At 36.3% G+C, this 27,878-nt stretch overlaps 1 protein-coding gene across 2 annotated transcripts in view; it reads right to left on the bottom strand.

The window, feature by feature from the left end:
* Positions 1 to 27,878, bottom strand: part of FSTL5 (follistatin like 5) — a 902,259-nt gene that overhangs the window by 150,899 nt on the left and 723,482 nt on the right. For both annotated transcript variants that reach the window (XM_040250565.1, XM_040250564.1), the window contains exons 9-10: positions 13,670 to 13,831; positions 8,108 to 8,242 (exon numbers count right to left, since the gene is read on the bottom strand). In XM_040250565.1, the coding sequence (XP_040106499.1) occupies positions 8,108 to 8,242; positions 13,670 to 13,831 (297 nt within the window). The remainder of the gene's footprint in view (positions 1 to 8,107; positions 8,243 to 13,669; positions 13,832 to 27,878) is intronic.

Below are 27,878 nucleotides of genomic sequence, written 5' to 3'. Positions count from 1 at the left end.
CAATATTACACATTCTGCGGTTGGTTGAATCCATGGATGTGGAACTGCAGATACCAAAGGCTTACTGCAAGTTTACACTCAGATTTTCAACTGCAAATGCAGTTGGGGCTCCTAAGCCCTGCATTCTTCAAGGGTCAACTGTACTTTGTATCTCATCATTGCTCAAAGGGAAAAAGACCTCCAAAATTATTTTTGCTGAAGGTCAATATGTCAATAATTTTTAATATGTGCAAATAAAAAGAGTGAAGTCATTATTGATTGGTCTGTGAATGTTTGCTCTGGGTTTTTGAGAATATTTATCTGTCAACATACAAATGTGACTTGTGTAATTAATATTATTAGCCTTTGTACATGAAACTACTAGAAGAGAACCCAGAGCATTTCTTAAGTTAGAGACTTACAAAAGGGTGTAGTTTTCCCTGATGTGTCCTCCCCCTTATTTTGGTGTTGTTATACAGAATTCTGACAGTTTATTGAGTACTAGGAAACATCCCAAGGAAAACTGCCTTGTACTACACAGTCTCATAATTTCAGTTTATTCTCTTTTATCATTGATAATATTATACTCCGTAAGCTTATTTAACTCTATCCTGGTTTTATTTATGTGCACTACTTTCTAAAAATTGCTACTTTCACATTAACAACTGTATCTATGATAATGGTGCAGCATGTTTATGAAAAACAAATGTAACAAAAATTAAAAGTCTCTATTTAAATGAGAGATGAATTTGTTATTACAAAGAAACTGTGTTTGCATGCTTACAAAATAGTAGAATATAGACATGGATTAGTGATGTTCTTGGTATCTGTGTTACAGCTAAAATCCATTGGTTTTATTAACAAAACCAATGTCAGGAAGCTTCTCCCTATGTCTTCTTAAAAGAGGTTTACATTTTCAGGTCTTATACCTAAGTCTTTAACTATTTTGAGCCAATTTCTGTATACGGTGTAGATGGGGGTCCAGTTTCGTTATTCTACATGTGGATACTGTTTCCCAGCACCAATTTTTAAAAAGACTACCCTTTAGCCAATGAGTATTCTGAAGCCCTTTTCAAAGTCAGTTGACTGCATACAAGTGATTTATTTCTAGGCTCTATTTTCTGTTCCATTTGTCTGCATGTCTCTGTTTATATCAATAACAAGCTGTTTAAATTACTATAGCTTTGCAATGTATTTTGAATTAACTCTCAAATTTTTCTTCCTTTCAAGTTTGTTTCAGTTATCCTAGATTTTTTTGCTGTTCCATATGAATTTTAGGATTTTTAAAATATATTTCTGTAAAATGTTGCTGAGATTCTGATGGAAATAGCATTGGATCAGAGATTCTTTTGGTTAGGATGGATGTTTCAGAAATATTCATTCTTTTAATGTATGAGCACAGAGTATCATGATATCTCCCCATTTATTTGAGTTTTTTTTTTTCAATTTATTTAATCAGTTTCTTATAGTTTTCAATGTATGGGCTTTCACTTCCTTGGTCAAATTTTTCCTAGGTATTGCATTTGAAAATGGAATTGTTTTCTTTATTGCCTCACAAATATACCCTGGTAACATATAGAAAGACAACTGATTTTGCATGTTGACTTTGTATCCTGTAATTTAACTGAATATGTTTATTAATTCTAACAGGGTTTTTTTTGTGTGTGTGGATCTGGAGTCTTTGGGGTTCTACCTATTTGAGGTCATATAATCTGCAAACTGAAACACTTTTTCTCCTTCCTTGGATTTGAATGACCTTTATTTATTTACCTTGCCTAATTGCTAAGGCTAGGAATTCTAATATTATGCTGAATAGAAGTGTGAAAGTGGGTACTCTTGTTTTGTTCCTGATCTTAGAGGGGAAATTTTTTTTTGTTTCAATTTTTAGTTTTTTACCATTGAGTACAGTGTTAGTGGTGAGCTTAAAAATTTATGGGCTTAACTATGTTGAGGTAAATTCTTTCCAGTCTAGTTTGCTGAGCATTTTTATTGTAAAAGAGTTTTTGTAAAAGAACTTTTATCATAAAAAGATGTTTTAAATGTTGTGTTTGCATCTATTGGATGATCAAATGATTTTTATAGTATAGTTTGTATAGTATAGTATAGTATAGTATAGTATAGTATAGTATAGTATAGTATAGTATTAGTTAATGTGCATATCACATTAACTAATCTCCTTATGTTAAACCATCCTTGCATCCCAGGGATAAATCCCATTTGACAATGGTGTATGTTCTTTTTCATGTGTCACTGGATTCAGTTCACTGATATCTTATAGAAGAATTTTTAAACTATATTCATCAGGTATATTGGCATATAAATTTCTCAAAAGCACATGTAACAAAAACAAAAATAGTCAAGTTAGAATATGTCAAATTTAAAAGCTTCTGCACAGCAAAATAAAAAATCAACAGAGTGAAAAAACTACCTATGGAATGGGAGAAAATATATTCAAGCTTTATATCTGATAAGCATTTAATTTTCAAAAAAAAAGGACTCCCATAACTCAATAGCAAAAAATAATAGCCCATCTGAAAAATAAGCAAAGGACATAAATAGGCATTTCTCCAAAGGCATACAAATGGCCAATAGACCATATAAAAAAGTGTTCTACACCACTAATCATCAAGAAGGCAAATCAAAACCAAAATGAGATATAATTTTCATACCTGTCTATCAAAATAGCAAAAGATAAAAGTATTGGAAAGGATGTGGAGAAATTGGAATGTCTAGACTCATTTGTAGGTATGGTATGTAACATTTTACATAGCCACTATGGAAAACATCACAGAGTTTAGATATAAAACTATCACATGATCCAGCAGTCCCACTTGTAGATGTAGATTGAAAAAAATACTGAAATCAGAATCAAAGACATAGCTGTACACAGCATTATTCACACCATGCAAGATATGGAAATAACCCAAACAGCTACTGACAAATCAATGGATAAAGAAAATATTGTATATACATATAACTTATTATTCACTCTTAGAAAGAAGGAACCATGTGGATGGACCTGGAAGACATTATGTTAATTAAAATAAGCCTGTCACAGAAGGACAATTACTGTGTAATTTACTTACATGAGATATCTAAGAAAATAAAAATCATAAAAGCAGAAAATACAAGGGGATTGGCAGGGGAAGAGGAGAAAGGAGAAACCAAGAGTTGTTCAATGGTTTTAAAGTTGTAGTTATGCAACATGAATACATTTGAAGCTCTGCTGTGCAACTTAGACCCTGTACTTAACAATGTGGTATTGTGCCCTTAAAATACATTGAGAAGGTAGACTCTACGTTAAAATTTTTTACTAAAATTCACTAATTAATTAAAAATAAAATCTAGTTTTCATGCTTTTTCTTTGAAAATCTCACATAATTTAGGTACATAAGTAATATCTATAAACGTTTTACTTTCAGACTTAGAAACAAAAGTCTCTAAATCTTTCTCTTGTACTGTTTCTTATAAGATGGCTTTGAAAATTCCATAAACAAATGTAATAAGGCTGCACTGTTATATCTTATCAAAATAGTATTTCTGATTTTAACAGCATATTGCTAACATAATCTCAAAATTATTTAAAAATACTTATTTTGACCTGCAAGAGTTTGAAGGAATAAGTAAAATAAAGTGAAAACATGATTTCATGAGCTGTTGATAATTAAATGAACAATATGACCAAATTTTATTAAATCTTCCAGTAAAATTTTTCACAAATTTCCGTGATGGTAGATAGTATGATTCATTGATTAAAGAAACTATGGCTAGATGTTTCAATTTTGTAACAGAGAAATATGCAGAAAAATATATGACCAATATTGAAAGAAAATTAAAATACAGAGTTGAAATTAAAGTCTGCATCATAAAGGCAAGGACAAGTAAAGTTTTCAACTACTTGTCCTAAAATTAATTTCTAACAGGATGTTAACAGAAAATTGGTATTTAGCATAAATATATAAAAGGAGTAAACAAATTTTCATGGATGTTATCTAGGTCATTAAACGGAGTTTCTTTCTTTCATTTTCTACTTTAGAATTTTATTTTAAAATATTTGCTTATAAAAGTAGTTGTACTAGCCAGACACAGTATAGTAACGCTGGTAGCCATGACCTGGATAAGAGTCTCCTTCCTCATTGGATCCATTCATATCCTCATTTACACACTGATTGAAGAGGAATAAGAAGATTACTGGGACAATGCTTTGTTGCTGTTCAGTCCATCAGTCATGTCTGACTCTTTGTGAACCCATGGACTGAAGCACTCCCGGCCTCCTTGTCCATCACCATCTCCCGGAGCTTGCTCAAACTCATGTTCATTGAGACAGCAGAGCCATCCAACCATCTCATCCTGTCATCCCCATCTCATCCTGCCTTCAATCTTTCCCAGCAACAGAGTCTTTTCCAATGAGCCAGTTCTTTGAATAAGGTGGCCCAAGGATTGGAGCTTCAGCTTTGGCATCGGTCCTTGCAATGAATATTCAGGATTGATTTCCTTTAGGATTGACTGGTTTGATGTCCTTGTTGTACAAGGGACTCTAAAGTCTTCACGAACATCATTGTTCAAAAGCACCAATTGTTTGGTGCTCAGCTTCCTTTATGGTCCAACTATCACATCTATACGCAATTACTGGAAAAACCATAGCCTTGACTTGATGGACCTTTGTCGGTAAAGTAATATCTCTGCTTTTTAATATACTGTCTAGGTTGGTCATAGCTTTTCTTCCAAGGAGCAAGTGTCTTTTAATTTCATGGTTGCAATCAATATCTGCAGTGATTTTGGAGTCCAAAAGAATAAAGTCGTTCACTGTTCCCACTGTTTCCCCATCTATTAGCCATGAAGTGATGGGACCGGATGCCATGATCTTCGTTTTATGAATGTTGAGTTTTAAGCCAGCTTTTTCATGCTCCTGTTTCAATTTCATCAAGAAGCACCTTAGTTCCTTTCACTTTCTGCCATAAATGTGGTGTCATCTGCATATATGAAGGTATTGATATTACTTCCAGCAAACTTGTTTCCAGCTTGTGCTTCACCCAGCCAGCATTTCACACGATGTACTCTGCATAAAAGAAAAATAAGCAGGGTGACAATATACAGCCTTGATGTATTCCTTTCTCAATTTGGAACCAGTCCATTTTTCCATGTTCATTTCTAACTATTGCCTCTTGACCTGTATACAGATTTTTCAGGAGGCAGGTAAGGTGGTCTGGAATTCCCATCTCTTTAAGAATTTTCCACAGTTTGTTGTGATCCACACAGTCAAAGGCTTTAGCACAGTCAATGAAGCAGAAATAGATGCTTTTCTGGAATTTTCTTGCATTTTCTATGATCCAACAGACGTTGGCAATTTGATCTCTGGTTCCTCTGCCTTTTCTAAATACAACTTGAACATCCGGAAGTTCTCAGTTCATGTACTATTGAAACTGAGCTTGGAGAATTTTGAGCATCATTGTGCCAGTGTGCAAAATAAGTGCAATTGTGTGGTAGTTTGAACATTCTTTGGCATTGCCTTTCTTTGGGATTGGAATGAAAACCGAACTTTCCCAGGTCAGTGGCCACTGTTGAGTTTTCCATATGTGTTGCCATATTGACTGCAGCACTTTGGTGGCCTCATCTTTCAGTATTTGAAATAACTCAGCTGGGATTCCATCACCTCTACTAGCTTTGTTCATAGCGATGCTGCATAAGGCCCACTTGACTTCGCACTCCAGAATGTCTGGCTCTAGGTTAGTGATCACACCATCATGGTTAACTGGGTCATTAAATATTCTCTTGGATAGTTCTTCTGTGTATTCCTGCCATCTCTTCTTAATACCTTCTGCTTCTGTTAGGCCCAAACAGTTTCTGACCTTTATTGTGCCCATCTTTAAATGAAATGTTCCCTTGGTATCTCTAATTTTCTTGAAGAGATCTCTAGTCTTTCCCATTCTATTGTTTTCCTCTATTTCTTTGCATTGATCCCTGAGGGAGGCTCTGTTATCTCTCCTTGCTCTTCTTTGTAACTCTGCATTAAGATGGGTATATCTTTCCTTTTCTCATTTACTTTTTGCTTCTATTCCTTTCTCAGCTATTCGTAAGGCCTCCTCAGACAATCATTTTGCCTTTTTGCATTTCTTTTTCTTGTAGATGGTTTTGATCACTGCCTCCTGTACAATGTTATGAACCTTCATCCATAGTTCTTCAGGCACTCTTTCTATCAGATCTAGTCCCTTGAATCTATTTGTCCCTTCCACTGTATAATTGTAAGGGATTTGATTTAGGTCAGACCTGAATGGCCTAGTGGTTTTCCCTGCTTTCTTCAATTCAAATCTGAACTTGGCAATAAGGAGTTCATGATCTGAGCCACAGTCAATCTTGGTCTTGTTTTTGCTGATTGAATAGAGTTTCTCCATTTTCAGCTGCAAAGAATATAATCAATCTGATTTTGGTATTGACCATCTGGTGATGTCCATGTGTAGAGTTGTTTCCTGTGTTGTTGGAAGAGGGTGTTTGCTATGACAAGTGCATTATCTTGGCAAAACTTTTTTAGCCTCGCTTCATTTTGTATCCCAAGGCAAAACTTGCCTGTTTTCCAGGTATCTGTTGACTTCCTACTTTTGCATTCCAGTCCCCTATGATGAAAAGGACATCTCTCTTTTTTGTGTGTGTTAGTTCTAGAAAGTCTTTTATATCTTCATAGAACCATTCAGCTTCAGCTTCTTTGGCATTTTTGGTCAGGGCATAGACTTGGATTACTGTGATACAGAATGGTTTGCCTTGGAAATGAACAGAGATCATTCTGTCATTTTTGAAACTGCACCCAAGTAGTGTATTATTAAGATGGCAGAGTAGAAGGATGAGAGCTCATCTTCTATGGTGAGAACCACAAAATTTAAACAAGCTGCTGAACAACCATTGACAGGAGAATATTGGATTTCCCCCAAAATTATACCCCATATCCAAGGAACAATGCTTGAACCTTGTCTAAAATTGGGGCTCAGAGAAATTAGCATATAAAGGATTCTCAAAATATCAGAGTCCCTGAAAAACTTAGACTAATATGAGATGTAGATAGACATTACAGATTGACTTTGGAGCAAGGAGAATGAATAGTCAGTCCAAGCAAATTGAGAAAGAATCTGAAAATAGCCATGCATGCCATGTGTACCAGAGAAGGAAAGTGTCTGAGTCTTTCCCTATAGGTAGCTCACTTGATCAATGCTACAGGAGTACTTTGTGTTCTAAATATTATTGTTCAGCTGTAACCAAAAATTCATCTTTAGTATCTCCTTCCCATCATATTCCTTTCACCAGGTAAAAATGTTTAAGTAGGACACTACATTTTTTTAAAAAACTTCATGAGAAAATCAGGAGACATGTACAGTGGTAACAAAGGATTTCAAGCAGTAAGTAGAGAATAGCCCATGGTGTGTTGGTGCCAGGCCAGTGGATGTTTCAGGTGACTTACTTCTCTACCTGCGGCAGAAAAAAGTTGATGTACAACTATTTGACCACTGACTACAGTGCAGAAAAGAGAAAAAGAATGATATTATGGTATTAAGCTTATAAGATACCCCTTGGCTGTATTGTGGGACCAAGAATCCCAAATTATTGAGGAGAAGGAATTTGCAAATGATTTAATTTCCTGTATAAGCAAATGGGAAGACAGGACTCAAAATAGCTTATATACATCTGCCAAAAAAACAAAATCATTTTCATGTCATATTGAACATCTCACAATCTTGTACTTAATCTTTCAACCTACTTTTAACATTTCAAGAATTCTATCCTTCCTATATATGAAAACTGCTTTTGTTTATTTTTTTATTAATTGATCATTTCTTAGCATTTTCTGATGCTGCTGTTTCTGAAAAAAGCTTAGTTTTAAAGTTGAGCATGATGTGTGTGTGTGTGTGTGTATGTTAATCACTCAGTTGTATCTGACTCTTTGCAACTCCATGGATTGTAACTCACTAGGCTCCTCTGCCCATGGGATTCTCCAGGCAGGAATACTGAATGGCTTGCCATTCCCTCCTCCAGGGGATCTTCCCAGCCAGGGATTGAACCTGAGTCTCCTGCATTGCAAGCAGATGTTTTTTACCGTGTGTGTGTGTGTGTGTGTGTGTGTGTGTCTGTATTCAATACATACGGGTCTTTCTAGCAGAGTCTTCCACAAAAAGAGAAGAGATGTCTTCATCCACTCCTGCTTCATTTTTTGCAATACAAGTGTATGCTCCTGTATCTTCATAGCGCACATTGCTAATATGAACCTCACTGCCATTTGCTGAAAACAGAAGGCAAATGCAACTTGTAAGCTACAATTTCAGCTTTGGTACAGTCATTTCTGATTACACAGTCAAATAGTTCACTTAGCTTGTCCTAATTAAACTGTTTTCCTTCCTACTTCCATGCTTTGGAGACATGCTAAGTTGTTTCTAATGCATTCAAGTGTTTCATAAATTGTGCTGTCATTCTATTACAGAGATCCCAATATTACTTATCAAAAGCACACACAGTATATTTTATATTCATTTCATACTCCCTACCTTGCATAAGAAGTGTTACATGTTGATAGCTATAATTTCATTTCTGTATTCATTTTTAATATTCAGGATCCACTTTGTCCTCAGCTTTTACAACAGTTTTAATTAATATCAATATGGTTCATTCTCAGAGAATACATGTGAAAATACATGTCATAAAGGAATTAAGTGAGCTATATCATATAAGTATAATGCCATTCCACTGAGCAAGCATATAATTGTGTATGCATTATACATTAGGAATTATTAAGTATAGGGGACAGGAAGAAAATATACATAATTCCTTTGCAAGATTTTCAGTTGTTTTCAAGAAATATACCTAATCTAAGCAATATTATCATATGGAATTGATATCATCATTGTCAACCAAAGGGTTAAGGGATTGATTAACCCAATTTTTAAATCTTGGTAAAAGAATATTTGAAGTTAATCTCTGAATAATGAGTTGCATTTCTCAAAGTGTAAACAAGCGTATAATTACCCATTTACTATACATTGGCAGAACATGAAGTACTTTTACATATGCGTGCATGATCAGTTGCTCAATCTTGTCCATCTCTTTGCAACCCATGGACTGCAGCCTGCAGACTCTTCTGTCCATGGGATTTTCCAGGCAAGAATACTGGAGTAGGTTGCCATTTCCTCCTCTATGGCATCTACCCAGGGATTGGACCCTCATCTCCTGTGTTGGCAGGTGGATTCTTCACCACTGAGCCATCTGGGAAGCCTTTACATATATTATCCCTTAATAGTCCTGCATAATAACTAATTATCAGATGAGGAATCTTAAGCTCCTAGAATGATCTTATGCAATTTACTCCCCTAAAATAAGTGCTGGACTTCTGTTCTATCATGGCCCAAGTTTCAGTGTTTTTAGTGCTCATTTGTTTAGGTTTGCATCTTTTCTTTTACTTTCTTTTTTTTCTGTGTGTGTGTTTGTGTGTGTGTACACGTGCATGTGTGTGGGTTTATGTATATATTCCTTGTTGTCCAATCACGGGGACATCATGTTCTATCTGCAGTAAAAAGGAGCATGACTCTTCCTGATAGAGATGGGGATCAAATAATCAGAGTGGCTATTTGGGGAAAGAAGGTAAAAAACCAATGGGAAAAGAGCTTAAATGTCATCCCTATGGGGATATGGAGAGGCAGTGAGTGTTTGGGGAAGGCTAATCACTGAAATCACTCAAACCTCTTTCTCTTACAAATATCACTGCACACTTCCATTCCATCATTTGTTGAGAATCACTTCTCCAAAGCAGTTGGCAGGTTTTTGTGTTTGTTTTTGCTTTTCTCAAAAAGGCCAGATGGTAACCATATTAAACTTTGCGGACTACACAGTCTCTGTGCCAACTGCTCACCTCTGCCATAGGAGCATGACAACAGCCAAAGACAATATTTTTAAAAAATGTGTGTATCTCTGAACTAAAAACAAAAACAGAAAACAAGCAAAAAATATTGCTTTATTGACAAGAATAGGCAGCTTTCCAGATTTGGTCTGGAGTCCTTCCTTTGTAAACCCATGCTCTAGAAGATGGGGAGGAAACAAAGTATCAATATTTTAGCCCAGATCAGCTTCTTTTTCCTGTGTGAAACATGACCCTCTCCAAACACCACACACTTAACAATATGAATTCTCTTGAACTTTTGAAACCCTTAAGTTAATTTATTCTTCAAATTTTCTCTTCCCAAAATTCTTATATGTTTTTCTAACTTATGCACTTGTCTTTCACTCTTTCCCTACATTAGCTAGCATTTCTAGATATTTTCTATTCCATAGCCAGAGCTACCAATTTCTTGGTTCATTTATCAGCCTGACACATCTGGTTTCAGAACTAGAACAAGATGACATCCCCTGCACCTACTTTTTAAATATATTACTAGACTATTACATAAGGAAATTTACAAAATTTCAAATTCACAATACTCAGTTTACAGAATGTTACTTGACCTTTACAGTTAGATGCATTTCATACCCTACTTCACTTTTATTTCAAATCTTTTTCTTTGTTTAATGTTTTCCAGCAAATAATAACGTCTTAATTTAAGCAGGTGGCCTAAGTTTAAATGGCCTAAGTTTCAATATTTTTAGTGCTCATTTGTTTAGGTTTGCATCTTTTCTTTTACTTTCTTTTTTTCTATGTGTGTGTGTGTGTGTGTGTGATTAAATACATACACATGATTAGAAAGTTAACTCAAATGATTTTACAGTACATAAGTTTTAAAAGTTCATCACGCTGTACACCTTAAATTTACACAAAATTTAGGTCAACTTTATTTCAATAAAAGCTAAAAAATAAAGAAATTAATCCAAACTTTCTGTTTTCATCAACATCTTCATTTTTATTTACTTCTCAAAAGAAAGTTTCTATGCTTCATTCCAAGATCATCCCCTCCTTCTTTCTTGTTGATTTCCACAAAAATTTGTCCATCTTTCACCTGCTCCATTGTCCACATATCTCTCTTCACCTATATCTTTTCAAATCAATATAAACTGTCCAAGAAGTAAGAAATAACTTCACCAGTCCTAAACCTTTTCACCAGAAGCTGCTACCTTTTCTTTTTCCACCTTTCAAAATTTTGAGAGATATTTTTATTCCTATCTTTCATTTCTAAGGACACAGCAAACTGATTTTTTAAATGTCACAGGGACAAACTAATCACTAACCAATGAATATATTTTAATGATCTTCCTTGACTGTGCATATAGCATTGATGAACTCTTTTCCAGTTTTGGCTTTCTTTTCTGTCCTTCTGTAATATCATATGTTCTCATCTCTTTGCTAATTATTAGTCTCCTTCTGATATTCTCTTGATTTGGCTGCCAGTAAAATATTTCTTCTTTTCTAGAATTTTACTTCTCATAACATCCCATCCATTTACATAGTTATTCAGTTAGTGCCTAGACTTAGATGTCACATAGAAGTGACAAATAAGCATCTTATGAATAAACAGATAATTAAATAACCATAGAATTTGTTAATGTGTTAACATACACAAAGCCACATGGAAATTCACACTCCTGTGTGCCAGATTCTTCTCTTAGGTTGTGCTCCCAAATCAACTTTTATTACTTGTCCTAGCCTCTTAAAACTTAACCTAATTTCTTTTATTTTTTAAAAATGATAATAGCTGTTTTACAAATGTCCTCATTCTTTCAAAGTTGAGTGATGATTGTAACTAACTTCCCAAATTCCCCTTCTCATATAAAGGGCATCCCAGGTGGTGCTAATGTTAAAGAACCTGCTTGCCAGTGCGGAAGACATTAGAGACAAGGGTTGGATCCCTGGGTTGGGAAAATCCCCTGGAGGAGAAAATGGCAACCCACTCCAATATTCTTGCCTGGAGAATCCCATGGACAGAAGTGCCTGGCGGACTATATTCCAAAGGGTCATAGAGAGTCAGAGACAACTGAAGTGATTCAACACACACAGCACGCACACAAGGCTATATTATGTTTATAGAATATGGTTTGCTGCTATCAAGTGGACAAGAGATTGCAAAATCAGAAGCTAATTAGACTTTTATTCAATTTGATTTCTGTTAACCAGATCAATCTTCTTCTCAGCCGATTGTACAGAGTGAAGTAAGCCAAAAAGAAAAACACCAATACAGTATACTAACACATATATATGGAATTTAGAAACATGGTAATGATGACCCTGTAAGCAAGACAGCAAAAGAGACACAGATGTGTAGAGTGGACGTTTGGACTCTGAGGGAGAGGGTGGGATGATTTGGGAGAATGGCATTGAAACATGTATACTATCATGTAAGAAACGAATTGCCAGTCTATGTTTGATGCAGGATACAGGATGCCTGGGGCTGGTGCATGGGGATGATCCAGAGAGATGATATGGGGTGGGAGGTGGGAGGGGGGTTCATGTTTAGGAACTCATGTACACCCGTGGTGGATTCATGTCAATGTATGGCAAAACCAATACAGTATTGTACAGTAAAATGAAATAAAAATTAAAAAAAAATAGACACCAAGACACAATCAGAGAAGTAAACATGTAAATTTATTTTGGCAATTTATATTAACCTTGTTAGGATTCAGCTTTGAAAGATCAAAAATACTTTCATATGTCATTCTTGATTTTCAAAAATAGATAAGTAAATGTTTTTAAAAGATTTATTTAAAAATGTATGCTAATAAATTGCATTCACTCTCTAAATTGAATGGTAGTCCCACTCCAGTGTTCTTGCCTGGAGAATCCCAGGGACAGGGGAGCCTGGTAGGCTGCTGTCTATGGGGTCACGTGGAGATGGACACGACTGAAGCAACTTAGCAGCAGCAGCAACAGCAGTATATTCATATAGGAATAAGGAAAATATATTCATTTCTAACAGTATGAATAGAAGGAATTTAAAGGCATGGAATAAGGAATGTAATGCCATGTAACAGATACTCCAGTAAAATAACTGTCCCTGGGCTATTCTTGACAATGGAAATACGATCTGTAAATTTTATTGCTTACTAAGATGTTCAAACTATATGCAATTAGTTTTGCATTATTTTGATTATTTGATATGATAAAGATTATCTGTTTTTTACATACCACACATGCGTGGTTATTGTAAACTGTATAATGACTAATCACAACTGCATATTAGATTATTAGAACATGTAGAATATTTTATATATTAGAGTGCAAGTACTTCATCACTTTAAAACAACACAAATGTGAAACAGATTTAGCAACGTTTTGATTATTTTTCTTTGTTCATTTGCAAAGTGTGCTATAAAATATTTCCTAAAGAATTTTTATATTATTGACATATTCTGTCAACACATATTTTAATGTATGATTTAAACATATAAATTGTCTCTTCAGAAATGTATTTAATGAAGGAATTCAATTATTCTGTTCAGCATATTTGCTATAATTTAGAGGATAAGTTTTAGAAGAAAAACAATATTTTACTTATAAAAATAATGACATAACTAATTGTTATGACAAGACTATTATTTAAAACATTTAAAGTATTAAAGTACTGTTTCAAATGTAATGTCTTAGGTACCAACATAACTTTTTTCATATTCATTGCATACATTGCCACCAAATATCACTTTCTCTTTTTTCAAAGAATGTAAAATATGTTATAAATTTTAGTAAGAAATTTCTGCATTGTTATTTAAGAGAAAAAATGCAAGTAAAAAGCACCTTGAAGTGTGAGTTGCTTGGACAGCTTTGGTGTAATATCAATTCCATTCTTCAGCCAGCTAAGCTGAGGATTTGGTATGCCTTCTGCATGGCACCTAAGACTTGCAGTAACTCCAGGTTCTCGGGCTTGACTCTCTGGATACACCCGGATTACTGGAGGGACTAAAATTAGAAACAGAAAAGAAAATGATTAGTATCCATATATGCCACTTGATTTTCTGAAACAAAGAAAAATAGAAATTGTATATGTTATTGATGCTATGCATTTTTACAAGGTCTCAGTTTGCAAATCTAAGTAATTTAGTATCTACTAACATATGGTTTTTCCAGTGGTCATGTATGGATGTGAGAGTTGGACTGCAAAGAAAGCTGAGTGCTGAAGAATTGATGCTTTTGAACTGGGGTGTTGGAGAAGACTCTTGAGAGTCCCTTGGACTGCAAGGAGATCCAACCAGTCCATTCTGAAGGAGATCAGCCCTGGGATTTCTTTGGAGGGAATGATGCTGAAGCTGAAACTCCAGTACTTTGGCCACCTCATGCGAAGAGTTGACTCACTGGAAAAGACTCTGATGCTGGGGGGGATTGGGGACAGGAGAAGGGGATGACAGAGGATGAGATGGCTGGATGGCATCACTGACTCGATGGATGTGAGTCTGAGTGAACTCCGGGAGTTGGTGATGGACAGGAGGCCTGGTGTGCTGCGATTCATGGGGTCACAAAGAGTCAGACATGACTGAGCAACTGAACTGAACTGAACATGTGCCAGTGGTCCCTGGACAAAAGCTATTCTGAGACTGTACCAGGTGAAATACAAGGTAAGCCCAAGATATCTTGTTTCAATAACTAAAGAGGTCCTTAAGGAATGAGAAAAACATATCAGAAAATACAAAACCAGTTTAAAGGGGCTTTCATTTAACAAATACAAAATAATTGGAGCATTAAGATAATTACAGGTTATGAAGGAGTATAAAAATAAGACTCTAAGAATTCAGTTATATAAATAAATGAATAAATACTTAAATGGGAGAAAAGGAAAAGCTTTTTGTTGCTATAGCATCTTAAAAAAAAACTTACAATAACAATTCCACTTATGGTACATAAGACTCCAAATGGCAAAAAAAAATCTTGAGAAAGAAGAGTGGAGCTGGAGGAAACAAGCTTCCTGACTTCAGACTATACTACAAAGTTATGGTCATCAAGACAGTATGGTACTGGCACAAAAACTGAAATATAGTTCAATGAAATAAGATAGAAAGCCCAGAGATAAACCCAGGCACCTATGAGAACTTTATATTTGACAAAGGAAGCAATATACAATGGAGAAAAGACAGCCTCCTCAGTAAGTGGTACTGGGAAAACTAGACAGTTAATACATGCAAAAAATGAAAATAGAATACTTTCTAACACCATACACAAAGATGAACTCAGAATGGACTGAAGACCTAAATGTAAGACCAGAAGCTATAAAAACTCTTAGAGGAAAACATAGGCTGAACTCTCTTTGACATAAACCACTGGAAGATCCTTTATGATTCACCTCCTAGAATAATGGAAATATAACCAAAAGTAAACAAATGGGACCTAATTAAACTTAAAAGCCTTTGCACAGCAAAGAAAACTATAAACAGGTTGAAAAGACAACTCTCAGAATGGGAGAAAATAAAAGTGAATGAAACAAATGACAAAGGATTAATCTTCAAAATATACAAGTAGTTCATGCAGCTCAATACCAAAACAAACAAACAAACCAATCAAAAAGTAGGCAGATCTAAATAGGTATTTCTCCAAAGAAACATGTGAAAGTGAAGTTGCTCAGTCGTGTCCGACCCTCAGCGACCCCATGGACTGCAGCCTTCCAGACTCCTCCATCCATGGGATTTTCCAGGCAAGAGTACTGGAGTGGGGTGCCACTGCCTTCTCCAAAAGAAAACATACAGATGCTTAAAATAAATAAATTTATATTTAAAAAAAAGAAAAGATGCTCAATATTGCTCATTATTAGAGAAATGCAAATCATACTACAATAACAGATCACCTCACACTAGTCAGAATGGCCATTATCAAAGAATCTACAAACAATAAGTGCTGGAGAGAGTGTGGAGAAAAGGGAACTCTATTGTACTGTTAGTCGGAAAGTAAATTGATACAGCCACTATGGACAACAGTATGAGGATTCCTTAAAACACTAGGAATAATACTACCATACAACTCAACAATCTCGTTACTAGGCATATACTCTGAAGAAAACATAACTGGAAAAGACACAGGTACCCCAATGTTGAGAGCAGCACTATTTACAATAGCTAGGACATGGAAGCCACCTAGATGTCCATCAGCAGATGAATGGATAAAGAAGTTGTGGTACACATATACAATGGAATATTACTCAGCCATAGAAAGGAAACCATTTGAGTCAGTTCTAATGAAGTGGATAAGCCTAGAGCCTGTTATACAGAGCGAAGTAAGTCAGAAAGAGGAAAAACAAGTATCATATATTAATGCATACATATGCGATCTGGAAAGATAATACCGATGGCTCTTTACAGGGCAGCAGTGGAGATAGAGATATAGAGAACAGACTTGGGGAAACAGTGGAGAAAAGAGTGGTTGGGACAAATTGAGAAAGTAGCACTGAAACATGTAAAATACCACATATAAAACAGAGAGCCAGTGGAAATTATCTCTGTTACACAGTGAACTCAAACCTGGTGCTCTGTGACAGCATAGAAGGTTGGGATGTGGTGGGAGGTTGAAGGAGGGGTCCAGGAGGAGTGGACATATGTATACCTATAGCTGAATCATGTTGCTGTTCAGCAGAAACTAACATAATATTGTAAGACAATTATCCTCCAATTAAAAATAAATTAATACAAAAGTTAAAGAAAAGAATTTAGGATAATTCTACTTATGATACACACTAAAAATATAATATTTAGAAATAAATTTCACCAATAGGGTATAAGACTTTTACACTGAAGACTAAAAAAACATGTTAAAAGAATTTAAAGAAAACCTAAATAAATGGAAAGACATCATGTGTTCAAGGACTCAATTAATTGGTGAGATAATAAGAACTGGCAAGATGACAATACTCCAAGATTGACCTGTAAATACAATGTAACTACTATAAAAATTCATAATTGACTGTTTTAGTAGAGATGGAAGAGCTAATCCTCAGAATAATAGGGACAAAGCAATCCTTAAAAAGAAGAATGAAACTGGAACTCTCATATCTCCCAATTTCCAATCATATTACCAAGGTACAGTACTCAAAAACTGTGGTACTGGAAATAAGATAAAAATACACATCTATGAAATTAGATAAGGAACACAAGAGATAGTTCATATATATATATATCAATTTTTACAAGGATGCCAAGAAACAGTCTTTTAAAAAATTGAGCCTAGAATAAATGGATATCCACATGCAAGACAATGAATGTGGATCCCTACTTCACACCTGAATAAAAATGAACTCAAAGTGAATCAAAGACCTAAATGCAACAGCTACAACAATACAATTATATTAGAAAACATAAGAGCAAATCTTTATAACCTTGTATTTGACCATGGTTTCTTAGATATGACCCCAAAACATTAGCAAAAACAACAACAACAAAAAAAATAGGGAAAATGGACTTCATCAAAATAAAAATTTTTGAATCTTCACAGGACACTATCAAGAATGTATAAGTACAACTGACAAAAGAGGAAAAGATGCAAATGATACCTGTTATGTGACCAGTATCTGGATCATATAATGAACATTTATAATTCAGGAACTAAAAAGCAAAGGACCATTTCTGTACAGAAAAAAAAATAAGTCAACATACAGAATGGGAGAAAACATCTGTAAACCCTTATCAAATAAGGAGTTAAGCCAAAATATTCAGAAAACTCATACAACTTAATAGAAAAAAAAATGGACAAGTCATCTATATAAACATTTTTCCAAAGAAGATATACAATGGCAAACATGTTCATAAAAAGGTGCTCAATGTCACTGATTATCAGGGAAATGCAAATCAAAGCCACAATGAGGTAAAATTTTACATTTGGTAGGATGTCTGTCATCTAAAAGATAATTAAGAACCTCCAGATGTTCAAGTGGGATTTAGAAAAGGCAGAGGAACCAGAGATAAAATTGCCAACATCCATTGGATCATAGAAAAAACAAGAGAATTCCAGGAAAAAAAAAAAAATCTGCTTCATTGACTGCACTAAAGCATTTGACTGTGTGGATCACAACAAACTGTGGAAAATTCTTAAAGGGATGGGAATTCCACACCACCTTACCTGCCTCCTGAGAAATTTGTATGCAGATCATGAAGCAGCAGTGAGAATTATACATGGAACAATGGACTGGTTCCAAATTGCGAAAGGAGTACGTCGAGACTGTATATTGTCACCCTGCTTATTTATCTTATACACAGAGTGAAAGTGAAGTCGCTCAGTCGTGTCTGACTCTTCGTGACCCTGTGGACTGTAGCCTACCAGGCTCTTCCATCCATGGGATTCTCCAGGCAAGAATACTGGAGTGGGCTGCCATTTCCTTCTCCAGAGGATCTTCCCGACCCAGAGATGGAACCCGGGTCTTCCGCATTGCAGGCAGACACTTTAACCTCTGAGCCATAGAGTACATCATGTGAAATGCTGGCTGGGTGAAGCACAAGCTGTAATCAAGATTGCCAGGAGAAATATCAATAACCTCAGATATGTAGATGACACCACCCTTATGGCAGAAAGTGAAGAGGAGCTAAAGAGCCTCTTGATGAAAGTGAAAGAGGAGAGTGAAAAAGCTGTCTTAAAACTCAACATTCAAAAAGCTAAGATCATGACATCTAGTCATCACTTCTTGACAAATAGATGGGAAACAGTGCAAACAGTGACAAACTTTATTTTCTTGGGCTCTACAATCACTGCTATGGTTTTTCCAGCAGTCATGTGTGGATGTGCCAGTTGGACTATAAAGAAAGCTGAGTGCTGAAGAATTGATACTTTTGAACTGTGGTGTTGGAGAAGACTCTTGTGAGTCCCCTGGACAGCAAGGAGATACAATCAATCCATCCTGAAGGAAATCAGTCTTCATTATTCTTTGGAAGGACTGATGCTGAAGTTGAAATTCCAATAATTTGGCACCTGATGCAAAAAACTGACTCATTGGAAAAGACCCTGATGCTGGGAAAGATGGAAGGCGGGAGGAGAAGGGGACAAAAGAGGATGAGATGGTTGGATGGCATTACCTACTCAATGGACATGAGTCTGAGTAAACTCCAGGAGTTGGTGATGGACAGGGAGGCCTGGTGTGCTGCAGTCCATAGGGTAGCAAAGAGTCAGACACGACTGAGCGAGTGAGTTGAACTGAACTGAAAATCACTGCAGATAGTGACTGCAGCCATGAAATTAAAAGACACTTGCTCCTTGGAAGAAAAACTATGACCAAACTAGATAGCACATTAAAAAGCAGAGACATTACTTTGCCAACAAAGGTTCATCTAGTCAAGGTTATGGTTTTTCCAGTAGTCATGTATAGATATGAGAGTTGGACTATAAAGAAAGCTGAGCACCTAAGAACTGATGCTTTTGAATTGTGGTGCTGGAGAAGACTCTTGAGAGTCCCTTGGACTGCAAGGAGATGCAACAAGCCCATCCTAAAGGAAATAAGTCCTGAATATTAATTGGAAGTACTGATACTGAAGCTGAAGCTCCAATACTAACGGGAAGAACTGACTCATTGGAAAAGACTCTGATGCTGTGAAAGATGGAAGGCAGGAGGAGAAGGGGATGACAGAGAATGAGATGGCTGGATGGCTTTACCAACTCAATGGATCAGAGTTTGAGCAAGCTCTGGGAGTTGCTGATGAACAGGGAAGCCTGGCATACTGCAGTTCATGGGGTCACAAAGAATCAGACATGACTGAGCGCCTGAACTGAACTGAACAGATAACATGCTGTTGAGGACGTGGAGAAAAGGGATCTCATGTACATTGTTGGTGGGAAAGCAAACTGGTGATGCCACTGGGAAACTAGTATGAAAATTTCTCAAGAAATTATAAATATATCTGTAATGAAGTCAATAGATCCCCCCTTTCTGCTTAAATAAGCCTTAATTGATAAAGATTCCTTCTGAACTTTAACCTTGATATTCTCATCAGGAAAAATGAGATTTAATAATGTCTCCCCTGTTATATGTATTAATTCCTCTGGTGCAGCATTCACAGCAGTACCTTAAGAGTGAAAATTATAACATATTCATCGACTCTAAAAATAATGCTGAACACTTCATAGTCATGTTGCTGGGAAGATGATTCACAGTGAGGTTAATGACATCTCCAGGGCACACAGCTTATTGTAGCCCAGAGTTAGAGATAAAAGTCATGGAGCTCTAATTCCTGGACCAACCCTCTTCACATTTCATGTTGCCCTTAACCAACCTGGCTGAACATGGTCTGTAATAGCCACTGAATTTAGCCAATAAGCTAGAAAGAAAGAAAGACAATCTGATGAGTATTAAAAACAAGTATGTTCCAAATTTTGAGTGGTCAGAATTTCCTATGCCAAAATCGTTTAGACATATTTGTATGTATATATATAAATATATACTGTGCTAATTTGCTTCAGTTGTGTTCAACTCTTTGCAACCCTATGGATTGTAGCCCACCTTCCTCCTCTGTCCATGGGATTTTCCAGGCAAGACTACTGGATGGGGTTACCATGCCCCCCTCCAGGGGAATCTTCCCCTTCCCAGCCCAGAGATAGAACCCACATCTCTTAAGTCTCCTTCATTGGCCAGTGGGTTCTTTACCACTAGCACTTCCTGAGAGGCATATACATGTATCTATAATGATCTGGCAGTCCTACTTCAGGATATATAATCAAAGGAAAAGGAAAGTTTATTATCTCAAAGAGATAGCTATATGTATGAACATCTTTCCCATGTTTATAGCAACATTATTCACAGTAGCTTAAATATGGAAAGAATCTACATGTTCTTCAACAGATGAGAGTAAAGAAAAAATATATATATACATACATATATAATATCATAATGTAAATGACAACCAAAAGGTGGAAATTATACAACAAATATCAACTGATAAATAGAAAATAAAATTTGGTCTATCCATACAATAAAATATTATTTGATGGTAAAAAAAAAAGAAGTACTGATATATGCTACCACTTTAACATGCTAAGATATTACACTAAGTGAAAGAAGTGTAACTCATAAGTCCATATATTGTATGAGCCCATTTCTATGAAACATCCAGAATGGGTAAATCCATCAGGATAAAAAGCAGGTTAGTGGTTTACAGGGGCTGAGGGGAGGGAGAAATGTAAAGCAACTGCTTGGTGGATATCAGGATTATCTGAGGGATGATGAAAATGTCTGGGGAGTAGACAGTGAGATGGCTGCACAACATTTTAAATGTACTGTAAACCACAGAACTGTTCACTTTAAAATGATTCAATGTTACGTGAAATTTACTTTGATAAGAAAGGAAAGCCTTATAGAAGTGCTTATAGGTCAAGTGACAGAGAAAGTTCCCATGTCCATAGCAGCTAGGAAACAATATTCACGTGAAGGAGCCATCCTGAAAGTAAATTCTCTAGCAAGCTTTTAGATCACTGCTGCTGCTGCTGCTAAGTCGCTTCAGTCGTGTCCGACTCTGTGCGACCCCACAGATGGCAGCCCACCAAGCTCCCCTGTTCCTGGGATTCTCCAGGCAAGAACAATGGAGTGGGTTGCCATTTCCTTCTCCAATGCATGAAAGTGAAAAGTGAAAGTGAAGTCGCTCAGTCGTGTCTGACTCTTGGCGACCCCATGGACTGCAGCCTACCAGGACCCTCTGTCCATGGGATTTTCCAGGCAAGAGTACTGGAGTGGGGTGCCATTGCCTTCTCCGCCCTGGCCAAAATGTTGACTGCACCTCAGAAATACTTCATACCAGGGGCAACTAGCTAAGCTTTTCTCAATATTTTTTAACTTCATTTCTCTATTTATTATCTTTTATCTCTTTATTATAGTTTAGAATTCTCATTATGTTGAGAAGATGATACAGGTTTGCAGTTTAAAGCCACTAAGCATTAGGTAATTTAGTATGTGCTCATAGATAAATAGATTAACTCCCCCAAAGTTGAGAGCAATATAAAATTAATACCAAAATTAAGCAAGAACATTACTAAAAAAAGAATAACTACTGGTCAATTTCATTCACGAAAATAGACTTTAAAAGTTTTCAAATATATTAACAAACAAAATCTAACAGAATATAAAATGATAATGAAAGTGTTAGCTGTTCAGTCGTGTCCAGCTCTTTGTAACCCATGGAAGGTAGCCCACCAGCCTCCTCTGTCCATAGGATTTCCCAAGCAATACTGGAGTGGGTTGCCAAAATGATATTAGACCATAAAATATTTGTTTTGCTATAGATATTAAAAAATCACTCAATATAATTTACAACATATGTAGTTTAAAGGAGAAAAACCATATATCTCAATAGCTACAGAAAAGTTATTTACTTTTAGCACACAGAATTGAGCAAGTATTTTACTTTTTAAAATAAAGGATGTCTTAAAATATACAGCTAACCTTGATAGATGATATGATTAAGTAAAGTAAAATACAAAGTAATTCATGGATGAATTGTCAAAATAAGTACACTCTCACTTTCACTTTTCACTTTCATACATTGGAGAAGGAAATGGCAACCCACTCCAGTGTTCTTGCCTGGAGAATCCCAGGGTTGAGGGAGCCTGGTGGGTTACCATCTGTTGGGTCACACAGAGACAGACATGACTGAAGTGACTTAGCAGCAGCAGCAGCAGTAAGTTTACATGACACAAGTTATTTATATTTGTAAATGTGAGCAACATTCAAAGTACCTTGAATAATGCATTGTCATAAAGCAACAGGGCTTCCCTTCTTTTATAATACTTGATATTCCCTGGAAGTTCAGCTGGTAAAGAATCCGCCTGCAAGGCAGGAGACCCCAGTTTGATTCCTGGGTTGGGAAGATCTGCTGGAGAAGGCATAAGCTGCCCACTCCAGTATTCTTTGGCTTCCCCGGTGGCTTAGATGGTAAAGAAACCACCTACAATGTGGAAGACCTGGGTTCGATCCCTGGGTTGGGAATTCTCCTGGAGAAGGAAACAGCTATCCACTCCAGAATTCTGGCCTGGAGAATTCCACAGACAGAGGAACCTGGCAGGCTATAGTCCAGGGGTTGCAAAGAGTCGGACATAACTGAGGGACTTTTACATTCATAAACCAACAAACATGTATATATGTGTGTGTGTGTGTGTGTGTGTGTGTATAAACATATCTAATGAATGTCCATGCCTCTTGCAGGAAAATTCTAAAATGTTATTTGGAAAAATGTTAAGAAAAATTAGATAAGAATTGATTAATGGAGAAATAAAACCTATTTGCTGTCCTCTAGTTTTCATTATGTCCATTTCAGTCATCAGAAGTTCTTTGCTCCTTTGCCTCCCCATGCCTCAGTAAGGTAAACACATTTGTATAGAAATCTTTAAATAGTGTGCCTCTTACCTGAATTCTTTTATTTATTCTATTAACTGGTCATAGATATGTTACCCAATATCTGTGACAAACTGTAAAGTAATATATTGATATGGGAAGACAAGTCTACTTACTCTCATGTGTACACCATTCAATAATGGAAGCCAAGGAGCAAATAACTTTAACACAATGCTTTTGTCCTGCAGCTGAGCTGTTGAGGATGTGATGGGTACACAATGAAAGGAGTGATGGACGCAGCGAATGTTAAGAGAGTGTTTGAACTGGATTTTGAAGTGTTTTTTAGGAGTATAACAAGAGGACAAGTGAATGTATTTGTGAGGGAGGTATTTATAGCAGAAACGTAAGACTGGAACATCGTGTATTGCTTCAGTGAGTGCTTCTTCAACTTGAGTTATATTATGGATAGTTAGATGTATGTCATACACATTTGTTCTGAGAGTCAGTTACTAAATTTGCCATCAACGATTCTGTGAGAGAAATTCTGCATTCATTCAATAAACATATGTATATTGATTACACTTTGTGGAAGGGTTCAGGAATTATGCAATGATTAATTATTAATTACATAATTCTCAAATGATCATGTAACATATTTTGAAAGTTGGATGAGAATGTGAGTACATTAGGGCAAGTGATTTAGACACTTTAATTCCAATATCCAAAAGCATTTGTTCTTTTCAAGAAAAACAAATATATTATCTCTAATATAAATATTAAATGTGTTCATACTGAAAACAAGCTGTTCTAGATAGGCGGATTTTCTAAGTGTTGGAGGCAAAATCTTTTATAATACTTAATATTTAAGATGAACATTTATTTTTTATGACAGTCAAGTGAAATACAGATTTCATATTTAGAAACTTCTATGATACTGAAAGCACTGCTTTATTTGGTGACATTCAGTGACATTTAGACTGTGACAAATGAGTGTGAACCCTTACTGTTATTCAACAGTTATATGATCTTGAGCACATTTTTAAACCTTTTTAAGCCTTTGTTGTCCTATATTGAAAACAGATATTGTATCATACTATACAGGTTTTGAAAACCAAATGAAATAATAAAAATTAAGTTTTATATATTACAAATGATATATATTACATTGTTTATGCTATATATAATATATAATTCTATTTATACTATATATATGAATATATGATTCTGAAAGAGATGGGAATACCAGACCACCTGACCTGCCTCTTGAGAAATTTGTATGCAGGTCAGGAAGCAACAGTTAGAACTGGACATGGAACAACACACTAGTTCCCAATAGGAAAAGGAGTACATCAAAGCTGTATATTGTCACCCTTCTTATTTAACTTATATGCAGAGTACATCATGAGAAATGCTGGGCTGGAAGAAGCACAGGGTGGAATCTATATTGCCAGGAGAAATATCAATAACCTCAGATATGCAGATGACACCACCCTTATGGCAGAAAGTGAAGAGGAACTAAAAAGCCTCTTGATGAAAGTGAAAGAGGAGAGCGAAAAAGTTGGCTTAAAGCTCAACATTCAGAAAACAAACATCATGGCATCCAGTCCCATCACTTCATGGGAAATAGATGGGGAAACAGGGGAAACAGTGTCAGACTTTATTTTTATGGGCTCCAAAATCACTGCAGATGGTGACTGCAGCCATGAAATTAAAAGACGCTTACACCTTGGTAGAAAAGTTATGACCAACCTACATAGCATATTCAAAAGCAGAGACATTACTTTGCCAACAAAGGTCCGTCTAGTTAAGGCTATGGTTTTTCCAGTGGTCATGTAGGGATGTGAGAGTTGGACTGTGAAGAAAGCTGAGCACCGAAGAATTGATGCTTTTGAACTGTGGTGTTGGAGAAGACTCTTGAGAGTCCCTTGGACTGCAAGGAGATCCAACCAGTCCATTCTGAAGGATATCAGCCCTGGGATTTCTTTGGAAGGAATGATGCTAAAGCTGAAACTCCAGTACTTTGGCCACCTCATGCGAAGAGTTGACTCATTGGAGAAGACTCTGATGCTGGGAGGGATCAGGGGCAGGAGGAGAAGGGGATGACAGAGGATGATATGGCTGGATGGCATCACTGACTCAATGGACGTAAGTCTGAGTGAACTTCGGGAGCTGGTGGTGGACAGGGAGGCCTGGCGTGCTGCGATTCATGGGGTCGCACAGAGTCGGACATGACTGAGCGCCTGAACTGAACTAAACTGAACTGCTGCTGCTAAGTCACTTCAGTCATGTCCAACTCTGTGCGACCCCATAGGTGGCCTCCCACGAGGCTCCCCCATTCCTGGGATTCTCCAGGCAAGAACAATGGAGTGGGTTGCCATTTCCTTCTCCAATGCGTGAAAGTGAAAAGTGAAAGTGAAGTCACTCAGTCGTCTCTGACTCTTAGCGACCCCATGGACTGCAGCCTACCAGGCTCCTCCATCCATGGGGTTTTCCAGGCAAGAGTACTGGAGTGGGGTGCCATTGCTTTTTCCGTTATATATATACAGATATACAATTATTTGGCAGAGAGGTTTTTGCCTTATTTAATTGTGGTATCCTCATACATAGCTGAGTGATGAAAGAACCATAGAGTATGGAAAAGTGGTCCACAGGGTGTGCAGTATAGTTTTATCACACCTGTCGCTTTTTCGCACTTAGACTGGCATTTTCTGTTTAGAATGACCATGAGAGTACACGTACCCTGCATTTACCTTAGTAAGAACATGGTTTAGCAAAAAAGGAAAGAGTCTAGCTCTCAAAGACTCTTTCGCAGGATCTATCTTAGCAAAGGGACCATGGACAGAAAATGATTGGAGGAGCCATTGTACAATCTGACTGACTAATGAGCAGATCTTTCTGAAAGTAAACCTCTCAAATCTACTGGAATTATGAAAGCAATGCAAACCAGAAGCCTAGGTGAAGTCACCAGATCAGAACTATAGACATGCCTATCTCCCTATCATCCCTTAGTTCCCATTCTTGGTTATAGATACTCTAGACATCATAAACCATACTCATGTCAACTGTAAAGCAGAGACAAAAAAGGGGGGCTAAAGAATGCTCCTCAAAGACTCAATAATCATCTAGGATTTGATGTTGTGTATTGTCTTTCATAGTTTCAGATGTGGAATAATAGTGGAAAAATAGCCTCTTGATGAAGGTGAAAGAGGGGAGTGAAAAAGCTGGCTTAAACTCAACATTCAGAAAACTAAGATCATGGCCTCTGGTCCCATCACTTCATGGCAAATAGATGGGGAAAAAGTGGAGAAAGTAACAGATTTCATTTTCCTGGGCTCCAAAATCACTGTGGACAGTGACTGCAGCCATGAAATTAAAAGACACTTGCTCCTTGGAAGAAAAAGCTATGACAAACCTAGACAATGTATCACAAAGTAGAGACATCACTTTGTGAACAAAGTTCCACCAAGTCAAAGCTATGGTTTTCCCAGTAGTCACGTATGAATGTGATAGTTGGACCATAAAAAAGCCTGAGTGCTGAAGAATGGATGCCTTAGAACTGTGGTGCTGGAGCAGACTCTTGAGAGTCCCTTGGACTGTAAGGAGATCAAACCAGTCAACCCTAAAGGAAATCAATCCTGAATATTCACTAGAAGGACTGATGCTGAAGCTAAAGCTTCAATACTTTTGGCCACCTGATGTGAAGAGCTGACTCAGTGGGAAAGACCCTGATGCTGGGAAAGATTGATGGCAGAAGGAGAAGGGGACGACAGAGGATGAGATGGTTGGATGGCATCACTGACTTAATAGACATGAGTTTGAGCAAACTCAAGGAGATAGTGAAAGACAGGGAAGCCTGGCATGCTGCAATCCATGGGTTCACAAAGAGTCAGACACAACTTAGTGACTGAACAAGAACAAAGCTGTGAGAACCAGAATTCTGCTACACATTTCACAATACACACACAAAAAGGCATGGAAAACAATGATAGGAAGTAAAATAATTCTGATTTTTTTCCCCTTGATGATTACTTAAATAACTTATTTTAAAATAGCAAATACATTGGTAACCAACAACAGGGAAAGGGAGGAAAGGGATAAATTGTGAATTTGGGATTAGTATATATACATTACTATATATAAAATATATAACAAACAAGGACAGTCTGTATAACACAGGGATCTATATTCAGTATCTTACAATAACCTATAGTGGAAAGGAATCTGAAAAAGAATAGGTATACCCACACACACCCATATAATATATATATAAATATATGCATTCATATATATTTTTATTTTATATGTATATACTTTAATCATTTTACTGTACACCTGAAACACTCTAAATAAACTATACTTTAATAAAATAAAAATAAGAATTAAATATCAAATACAATTTCAAAAATAATTCTCATAATACTTCTATACTTGCTTTGCTGGTGATATACAACATATGTTTAGGCTCTTGAAATATGTAGCACTGAGTAGTTTTTTGTAGCATTTTATTTTACTGGAATTTAAAACAAATAATTTTTAATGAGATATTTTAATATGCTGCCAGCAAACCTATATCACCATAAGATGTGGAGTAAAAAGACACTTTCAAAACTCAGAGCTAATCTCTAATCACTTAACAACAGGGGAGTTAAGAAATGAACTATTAAAAAAAAGATGTATATACAAAGTCAAAATGGATGACTACTTTCAATTAATATTTAATAATAGAAA

This window comes from Oryx dammah, unplaced genomic scaffold, assembly GCF_014754425.2.
Source record: "Oryx dammah isolate SB20612 unplaced genomic scaffold, SCBI_Odam_1.1 HiC_scaffold_12, whole genome shotgun sequence".
Classification (NCBI taxonomy): domain Eukaryota; kingdom Metazoa; phylum Chordata; class Mammalia; order Artiodactyla; family Bovidae; genus Oryx; species Oryx dammah.
The sequence above is the reverse complement of the archived record's forward strand: the minus strand, read 5'-3'. Positions and strand labels throughout refer to the sequence as shown.